The sequence below is a fragment of the Cariama cristata genome, unplaced genomic scaffold (assembly GCF_000690535.1).
Source record: "Cariama cristata isolate BGI_N322 unplaced genomic scaffold, ASM69053v1 scaffold13774, whole genome shotgun sequence".
NCBI lineage: Eukaryota > Metazoa > Chordata > Aves > Cariamiformes > Cariamidae > Cariama > Cariama cristata.
Genome location: NW_009611322.1, coordinates 1 through 10,207, shown reverse-complemented (window position 1 = coordinate 10,207; position 10,207 = coordinate 1). Strand labels below are relative to the sequence as shown.

The window sequence follows — 10,207 nt, the reverse complement described above, 5'->3', positions numbered from 1 at the left end:
AAAACAAGTGAGTGGGGGGGGGGTCCAGGGATTGCTCTGTTATGGGAGAGAAATAGATGTGAAAGAAAATTACAGCACCATTGGTTGCTAAGATGACATAAACACCAACTCCAAATATTTAGAAAAGGAAAAACTGTTCTTCATAGCTTTTAAAGGAACTGTCAATTTGATGCTTATTTGCAAGAAAAATTGTTCACCATAAATAAAGTAATAGAAACATTTCAGAGACATGGGCAAAATAGGCCAAGTCACAGAAGGCTACTGGTTTTGACAGGAGAACTCAACCACACAGGAAAAACTGGGACTGAGAATGCTTTTGAGAAAAACAAAGGTAACTATCAACGTCTTTGCAAAAGATAGGTAATTCAGCATAGAAAGAAACATTATTTCAAGCTTGTTCAATAATGAATATGTTTACCTTGATCTAGAATTTATATGTGATAGAAAACAAATGAAAGAAACTAAGATTTAAGTCAGATGCTTATATGTTTGAGTATGTATTTAATAATTTTCTATGATTTTTAGAAACTTTTCCATTCCTAAGCCCTCTCTCACCATCAGTAAAAGAAAACTTTTCAGCAGAGCAGACAAGGGGATTTGCTTTGAAATCGTATCTTAGAAAGGGCTTATGATAAAAATGAATAAATCCCAGGTTCATGCTGAGGAAAACAGATTCATTGAATGAAGCCAGCGTGGTGGATGTTTTCTGCCTCCATGTTTCTCACAGCCTTTCTCAGGTCACTTACAGAGCAATTTGTGCAGTTATAGGCTGCCTTTCAATACCATTCTGCTACACTCTCTGCTGAGTTCATAACAGCATTTACAAATACCCATACTTTAAGAGGATTAACTTTCATAAATGTCTGTGATAAACTTACGGTGGATTGCAGCAAGAATATGATGTGCATAAACCTTTTCCCCTGATTTTTCCACATTACAGAGGGTTATTTTGGTTTTTTCTGTATGGCCCTACTTTTGTCCACATTTCTGCAGGGCACTTACACATCTGTTTGACTTTAAGCTTTTGAATTGCAAGGAAGTCACTTATACACGAACACATTTTCAATTATACATTGCAGAACCCAGTGGGACTACCTCTGCCTTTACCTCACATTGTGCTGGGGCGTGGTCCTACCATATTACGTGGGATGACTCCTGCACTTCAATGATCTGCTGAATTTAGCCTAAGTGTGTTCTTCCCTGTAATCCTCTCTATTTTAGTCTTTGACACTGGGACACCATGTCTTCTCTTTCACCTGGCAAGCTGGCCACATGCACTTAGTTACCTTTCCATTCCTTGCGATCCACCTAGCCTGATTTGCCCATTTTTCTCATCCTTTTATAAGTAGTGTGATCTAGGGATAAATGAGGACCTTTTTAGTAATGCAGATTCAGTTCTTCAGCTAGCATTGAGGAAGAACCGAAATTTGTAAAGCTAGCAGGCATTTTGCTTTTGTAAAACCAACTAAATTTTGGCTGTGAGATTCATTCCGTGGGTAGCCTTAGAAAACACCTAAATCTTTCATGAGTTTATTTTCTGCTATTTTTAATACCCCAAATCTGTCACATACCTTGTTGACTCAAAACATGTAGCAAGTACCAAGTAATCAAAGACAGGCGATTTATAATCCTTATGTAGACTGCAACAGGGATAGCTAAAGAGTGTATTTGATAAGTTAGAATTTGGGGGTGGCATAAAAGTTGTTCAGAAGCCATAGTGAGGCATTAATTGTTGAATCCACAACAGACTGGAGAGGCTTCATTAAAGTTTCTCAGTTTATGTGAAGGAATGTAATTTCATTAACTCAGTTTAAAATGTTAAAATGAAAGCAATAATGCATTCCAAAAGGTTTTGTGTAAAATATAACAAATTGATGTATTGAAGTTACATGAATTAAGAGAGAACATTGAAGTAAAATTGAAAACATCAGCACTATGCCCAATTAAGTGAATAGCTGTTACAGTAAATGTGTAATATTTTATCAGTTAAATATGAACTTAAATTTAAGATCAGTCCTTACAATGTGACCATCAGCAGTAGATATTTGTCAAAAGTAAGCCAACAAAAGTAACCTGATGGAAATGGAGTATTGCCCTCTATAATAGACAATAATTCCCAGTAGGACTGCCCTGAATACTGAAGGGAAGATTATCATAGATTTTCCTTTCTTTTTTGCTTCTAGATCATAGTGCTATCTAATCATTGTTAGATATAGCTAATAATTTCTTATACTTTGATCCTACAAGAAAGGGTCTGGTTTTATTCATCCATTATTTTCGTCATTACTGCTACATTTTAAGAACGTCACAGATAGGTCACCATTATATAAAATGTTAAAAGAACACGTTCACCAAGCAACAAGTGCCCTTTAATAAATCCTCTCTCTTATATATTCCAGCATTATAATGATGTTCCTTTTATGTTTCTTTTAAGCTAATCTTCACCTGCAGTTGTAAATTCTTGTTAAATGATCGTTTTTCTGAAAGCCTTAGCAATTAGTGGAGCTCCCTAGCCATTGCTTTCGGGTTAAAAGCAAGACCATAAAGAGGATTCACAGTGAAGATACCCAAAATTTAAGTTTTCAAAAGACCTGTACATCAGGCAACGCCTTCTGCCCACATTAAATAAATATTGTCTATACATTGTTCCATTTGTATTACTAGAATCTCATTACTGTAGTATTATGAGCATAATGCCACCAAGCCAAGGCTTGCTTAATCTCTGGTGTATTGCTTGTTGAGCATTGACAAATAACGCTTCACGTGGTTATTTCATGTTCCACATTTTAGGACAGATAGTGTGCAACTGCTGTTAGGAATCTGAGTGCTGGAGATGGTGGCTCTGAAGTTTGGTTATTAAATATATAGTAGTGATAATATAAATCTGTGTTATTCTTGGACTGCTGTATGTGGCTTTCATTGATTGTCAGGTAGACCTGACATTTAGTGAAAGAGGTCTTGCTTGGTGGTTTTTAGCTAATAAATTGCGAACTACTTTCACAGTCAGCAGGGGAATCCCTCATTCTCTTAAATGTCCAACCCTTTGATGTAAGAGCCACATTTAATAATTTCTTTAAACTCTAGGGCTGTGCAGTCTCCATACTCACTGGGTTGAAGTCCTGATATTGTAGTTACATGTCACTGGGCATAATAAAAATATTAAAATGCAGTTAATGTGGTAGGAAAACATTATCCTAATTTAAACCAACTTGTTGGCACTAGCATTGACCTTCTCAGTAGATGAATTATTGTGGACATTAAAAGGTGGAAGTAACTACTGTCATCTTCAATAAGTAGAGTGCAGACTGTAGAAATAAAGCTGTCATGAACTTCATATAGATTAGAATGCATCCACACGATCCTTGAAGAATGATCACTGACAGAAAGCTGACATCTGAGAATCCAGTGCCTACCAGATTTTTTATTCAGTCCTTTCATTTTGTCAATCTTATAATGAAATGTTTCTTATCTTTGCAAGACTCCTTTGCCTAAAGTGGCAGAAACAATTTCAGAAGAAGCATGCATCTCATATGAGTTGTCTTCTGAAGTAAATTCTATGTGCTTAAGTATAAGATTTATGAGTGACTTAAAATATGAACACATACCCTAAAAGACGTGCTGTGGGCATACAGTATCCTAACTGTTTTCCTCAGCAAGTGTTCAGGCCTTCCTTTCTCTGAAGGGCGGTGCTAGATAAAGTCTAGTCTTCACAATGATAATCAGAGAAATTAATGTACTTACTTTTAAAGCTGGATTAGTTAAACTGCGTTGAACTGTGGCTGGATTCTCATTCAGAATCAAAATAGTCTTTTTTTGGTGTAGCTTATTTAACTTTCAAAATAAATTCAAGCAAATGGAATTAAAACTACTTCAATTCAGGAAGGTATGTCTACATGTAGGCTCAGTGTAATTTTACCAATCTACACTGAATTCACAGCTTAAATTCAGAAATAGTTTACCTTAAAGGCATGAGAATGTAAGCAGGAGTAGGCTGTGAAAATTTTACTAGCTGGTGGTGAACACTGAACCCACCCGCATTAGATGTTCAAAGAACCTTTAGCTTCCTCAATGAAACATGGAAAATGATACTTTTTTTTTTTTTCTTTTTCTGAGATCTCTCTAACAATCAAAGCACATCTCGGGGGGGAAAAAAAAAATCTACATGAAACATAGCATACCCAAGTTTCTGTGCTACCTTCCCTGACATATCTTCATTTAGCAGGCACATTTATTATAGAAGAAGTTTATTAAATCTATGCCTTCTTAAGCAAGGCGAGGTTGGTGAGGAAAGGAAACATTCTGTATCAGACAAACTGGTACATATGGAGGAAATAAAGGCAAGCAAGAAGTGAAGAAACTAGTTGTAAATTACCAATACTGATGCTGAATGGAAAGAGTTCTGTGCCACTTAGGAGCACCGTGTCGTTTGTGTACCTCAGTCACTTGGGCACTTTTGGAAAAAAATCAAAATGGCTGTGGTACTGGTTTGAGCAAAGCCAAATTGCTACTGTTCTGTATTCTGCCCATCACTAATTTATATTAATATTCTACATCCATTTAAGAGCAAAAGATGTGCCTGAAAAGTTGTGTCCTTGAATGTAATTTTGACATTGTGAATAAATGACACTGTGAGTGTCCCATAATTTACAGTAATACACGATACTGTTGATGTCTCTTAGGATATCTTCTCACCAGCCAATCAAGATTTTTTTAACTCTGAGCTGCTTGGAATTATACCATTAATCTAACTAGGTGACTGCAATATGCTGGGTAATCCTGCGTGATGGAGAGCAGCTGCAGTCCTTTGAGATGGGTGGCAAGAGCATTTTGTACAGGGTAATAGAGTGTCTGGAAAGGAGTAGTAATGATACAGCTGAGAAGTAGCAGGTGTGAAGAATAGCTTTTTCTGAAACACAGGCTTAGTCAGAGCTCTGCAGATGCAGTTGTCAGTTCTTTCATATTTCCTCATTAAAATTCTGTGATTTGGTGAAGGATTCACTATGTCTCTTGGGCCTTTACTGGTATAGCAAAACAGAAAAGAAACTGGTTGCAAGCTATCTGTATGACTGGTGTAGCATTTCCAAACCTAGAATATCCTACACAAAAAAATGTATGCCTTCAGTCTGTTTTGTCCTTAAAGAAAGGCAAAGACTATGGAGCCTGTGTCAAGGAAATCTGTGTCTGCTGTCATAGTTACCTGGTCACAGGTATCACTGCTGTCACGTAAATCCTTCCTATAGACAGGTGGGCTGATGTAAACATGTAGCATGTCCTTGTTTACATATAGGGAAAGCTAGAGTGGTAAAAGTCCCAGTTTATCCCAGTGTATGAGAGTTTGTTCTTCTGAGACTACAGAACTGGCTGATCTCTGTGACCTTGTTGATCACGACAACTTTGCTCTAAAGGCCATGTCCCTTTTGACTTTAGTAAAACGAAGCACATGAGCAGAGCCAGTTCATACAAATAAAGGCTGCGGGATCAGAACTTCAGAGGCAAGCTCTTTATCAAAGGGGGAAACCTCACCACATTTACATTAAAGGAATTTTGCTAGTCTTTCATGTGGTGCCCTTGAAGTGACTCCAAATGCCATATGAGTAACATGTTGGAAACCACATCGTTGCTATGTTCCGTTGATCTGCGATTATTAACAATGTCCTCATTCCACATTATTTATTTCAGATCACCAGACTAGCTCTGATGTTAACTTGTCAGATGTCAGGGGACCACCAGAAAAAACAGACCTGAATTTTAAAACAGAGGTACTTTCTGAAACATTAGAAATTAACGAGCAGTCGATATTGGTGCTTCCAGGAAGAATATCATGTGAGGTAAGGTTTTTGGATGGTAAAAATCTTTGGGATAATAGTCAATGTTGTTGTCCTCTTCTTGCTGCAATCTCTTTCATACTGAAACAGTTTTGAAAACAAATAGCAGATAAGGGGCCAACATGAGCGTGCTTTGAGAATGCGATGGGATTGATTTTGTCTTTGTGTCACATCCACACTGCAGCCAAAAGAGTTGCAAATAAAATAGTTTTGAGTCAGCCTCTGAGGGAGTTTATCTCCATTAGAATTATTTGGCAGCTTGGATAGAGATATTACTGCCATGTGGGCCTTGTAGTTTAGAGGGAGGATGTAGTCAGGCACTTCTTGAGAGATACGGAGTGTCTCTTGGCAGGAATCTATGATGGGTATATGAGTACATGCATATGTGCCCGTACCACGAGTTACAGAAGTGCTTGTGTGAGCATATACCTTGTCTGATTTTAAATTAAATCAGAAATATTTATATATACGTATCTGCATGCATATCTAATGGACACAAATGTTCATATCTGTTTTTAATCAGAGTTGCCATGAGAAAATACGTGAAAATGTAAACAGAGGAAATAGAATATCAAGCACTGCATTCCTTTAAGTGAGCGGCCACAGTCAGATATGGAGATTGGCGTGTACGTGAAACGCCAAGTATTTCGCTTGCTATCTCTTGCTATCTGTCTTTCAAAGATGACTTACACACATTATTTCATTGTTAAGATCAGAAGATCAGTACCGTTCTAAGGGAGTAACATTCCTCTCGTTCAGGAGGCAGTAGAGGGGCATTATCTCACATTACCTGCTGCTTCTGTCTTGCTTTACTGTCAGTTCGCTGTAAGAGTTTAAGTATTTTGGGTTCTTCTTCTGAAGCTGAATGTTATTCTTCTAGACTATAAAGTAGAATCATCTTAGAAAATACAACAATTCAGATACATATGCATTTAAAATACTGTTTTAAAATATTGTTAGGTAAGCTGTATTTAAAATACTATGTTAACTGTCATTTATGTCAATAAAATACTAAAGGATAACACTGAGATAGCATTATGTTTTGGTATGACTATTTTTTTGTATGAAGCTGTTGGTAAAGGAACTTTCCTTCCAACTTATGTTCTTATTTGCGTTTTACACTTTCAATATAATTTTCTGAAGGACTAATGGGAACATATTTTAATTTTATAGAACCCTGGTGAAATATTCATTTTGTTGAAAGATGAAATAGATGATGAAACTTTAGAAGTTGAATTCATAGCAGATAATCAACGAATTAGGATACAGCCAACCTCTTGGAATAAGAAGGTCAAGTACATGAAAGCCTTAGGTAAGAAAAACATTCTTTACCTTTTAAGTAAACAGAAAATTTTGGACTCCCTTTACTTTTTCTGATAAGTAGTTTCACTTCCCACTATTTTGTAGGCGTTTCCTGTACATGGGTTTTGCACACAGAACACTTATTAATAATGCAGAGAAGCAGGGTCTTGTGATCTATGGGAAACTGGGTTCTATTAGATTGTTTTTGTGTGGTTAAATGGCAGGTGGCAGTCTTAAAATGTCATTGATTAGTCACAGATTAACATTCTTCAAAATCACTGCCATAAAACACAAAGCTAATATTCTTTTCTTATTACTAAAATGTTTCATTTTATATTTAATGCAGTAAATTTGGTTATACTTCTCTCTAATTCGTACTGACACAGGAAAGAGTTTCTTTGTTCCTGTCCATGCCATTTCTCTGTATCACTCAGCTCTGCTGGTTTCTAATGATTTTTTTCAACTGCTCCAACCATAACTAGTTGCCAACAGTTTCAACTGTTTACCAATGGTTTCTCTTAGGAGATCTGTGCAGATTTAAGGGCCGCACCTATCACCACTCGCTTGATGTGAGTTAAGAATTAAAAAATTTTTCACGAAAGTATTCAGAGGGTGGCTTGCCTCTACTGCACTGCATGCTGTGAATTCCCAAAGGAACTTATATAGTATTTTATTCTAAACCATTGCAATACAACATTAGATAAGAAGAAATATATGTATAAAGGCCACAACTTTCAATAGTGGCTTCTTTTGGAGCTATATTTGGGTAATTCTGTGGCCTGATTTTTCATCCTGAACACTGTCCTGAGACAGTGGTCGTATATGGCCTTGAGAGTTCTGTGATGGTGCAGAGAGTTTGTTTTTTAGAGACCTAATTGGGAAGTACATGACCAACAGGAAACTTTCATCTGTAACTGGATTTCAGTGAAGGAAAGCTGAAATCTTCATTCACAGATCTTAAAAGATCAGAATTATTCTGTAAGAACATTGTTGATCACAGGAAGGTTTCTATAGTGGATGAAGAAATGAAGTATGAACAGTAAACGAAATATTATACAAAATTTGGCAGAGAGGTGCAACCCAAGTTTAATTTTGTTTCTTGTATCATTTGTATTTAATGCTTCTCTCTGTAGGCTTTTTTTCTGTTTCAGGATCTGGAAAAGTTGGAAGTTTGGGAGTACTCTTTTTTTAATAAGGGTCCAGCTGATCTGATGGTCTAAGAAAAATGTTCTGGGTTTTTTGTTTTTTGGTGTTTTTTTTTTTTTGTTTTTTTTTTTTTTTTTTGGGGGGGGGGGGGGGCGGAGTGGGAGGAAGCATTTGGGAAGTTTCCATTTAAGTGATTTAAGGTGATGTTCTATTCATGTAGTTTCTTTGGCCCTATTACTCTTCTCCATTTTCAGGGTTGCTCATTTTTACCGCTTTTTTGTGGGCAGACTTAGAATTTTAAGAAAACCATGCTAGTGCTGGTATGATACAGCAGGATGCCTGGCACAATGAATACTAATGAATTATAAGATGTGCACATAAAGAGGGCTCATGCTGCATTCACCGAACAAGTCATACTTAAGTAAAAGACTGTACAAATCCCTCTTTCCTTTGCTTTTACTAGGTAAATGACTGGAATGGAAGTAATTAGACTGCAACTTCTGCAGCCTAGTTCAAATCCAATTTTGAGAACCCTGCCCACAATTAAGAAAAATGTTGTAGAAGATGAATAGCAATTCCACTATTTGTAATAAATGAACTTTTCCTTAATTTGTAAGCATAAGGGAGCTGATTATAGGTCATCAGTCTATCAAAAGGAAGTTGGAAATTTGAAGCATACTGTTTTCATCTCCTTTCTAACGAGAAGCAATACAGTAGCTTTGTTTTGTACAGATTTACAGATACGTGTTTTCTTCTGTCAGCTTTTTTAATGCTAGAGTGAAAGACCTGGATAAAAAACTGACTACACTGAATCATCTGTGAAATGCAAATCCAGTTAGACTCTATGCATTTTCTGTGATATTTTCCTGTTCTTTACTCATTCCCCAAGACCTCTGGTCTGGAACTGTAAAATATTTTCAGCTACTGTTCTAATTTATGTTTATAAGATTTTCCTGCTGGCCCTGTGTATGTAAATGTCTACTGTGGGAGAGTCATTAGGACCACAGCGCAGATCGACTACTATACTGCACTAGACGAGATTGAGCACATTTTTGAGAAAGTGGCTGACCCAATAGCTTTCACTTGTCAGGTAAGTTGAATTCTGCATTTTTAATTAAAAAATATAGAGTATAAGTGCCTATACGAGCTAAGATCAAGATCCTTAGGACGGTGAGGAGAGCATACAGCAAGCTCAGTACCCTGGACTTCAGGAGAGCAGACTTTGGCATCTTCAGGGAGCTGCTTGGTAGAGTACCATGGGATAAAGCCCTGGAAGGAAAAGGGGCCCAAGAAATCTCATTAATATTCAAGGATCATACCTCTTCCAAGCTTAGGAGTGATGCATCCCAACCAAGAGGAAATCAGGCAAAAACACTAGAAGGCCTCCATGGATGAAGCTCCTGGAGCTCCTGGGCAAACTGGGACACAAAAAGAAACCTACAGAGGGTGGAGGCAAAGACAGGTAGCCTGGGAGGAATACAGAGAAATTGTCTGGGCAGCCAGGGATCAGGTTAGGAAAGCTAAAGCCCTGCTAGAATTAAATCTCACCGGGGGCATCAAGGGCAGTAAGAAAAGTTTCTATAGGTACATCGGTGATAAAAGGAAGACTAGGGAAAATGTGGGCCCACTCCGGAAGGAAACGGGAGACCTGGTTACCCAGGACATAGAGAACGCTGAGGTACTCAGCCACTTTTTTTGCAAGTTCTCCAGCCATACCACCCAAGTTGCAGAAGGCAAAGGCAGGGACTGGGAGACTGAAGAAACGCTCACTGTAGGAGAAGATCAGGTTCAAGGCCATCTAAGGAACCTGAAAGTGCACAAGTCCATGGGACCTGATGAGTTGCATTCGCAGGTCCTGAGAGAACTGGTGGATGAAGTGACTAAGCCACTATCCATCGCAGTCCAGTGAAGTTCCCACTGACAGGAAAAGGGGA

At 37.6% G+C, this 10,207-nt stretch overlaps 1 protein-coding gene across 1 annotated transcript in view; it reads left to right on the top strand.

Moving 5' to 3' along the window:
• The window catches only part of LOC104160151 (B-cell scaffold protein with ankyrin repeats-like), a gene marked incomplete at its 3' end in the record, with an annotated part of 23,948 nt that extends 14,585 nt beyond the window's left edge, over window positions 1-9,363 (top strand). Inside the window, exons 4-6 of the mRNA XM_009698212.1 lie at window positions 5,680-5,828; window positions 6,999-7,137; window positions 9,221-9,363. Of these exons, the coding sequence (XP_009696514.1) occupies window positions 5,680-5,828; window positions 6,999-7,137; window positions 9,221-9,363 (431 nt within the window). The remainder of the gene's footprint in view (window positions 1-5,679; window positions 5,829-6,998; window positions 7,138-9,220) is intronic.
• Window positions 9,364-10,207: the final 844 nt, after the last annotated feature.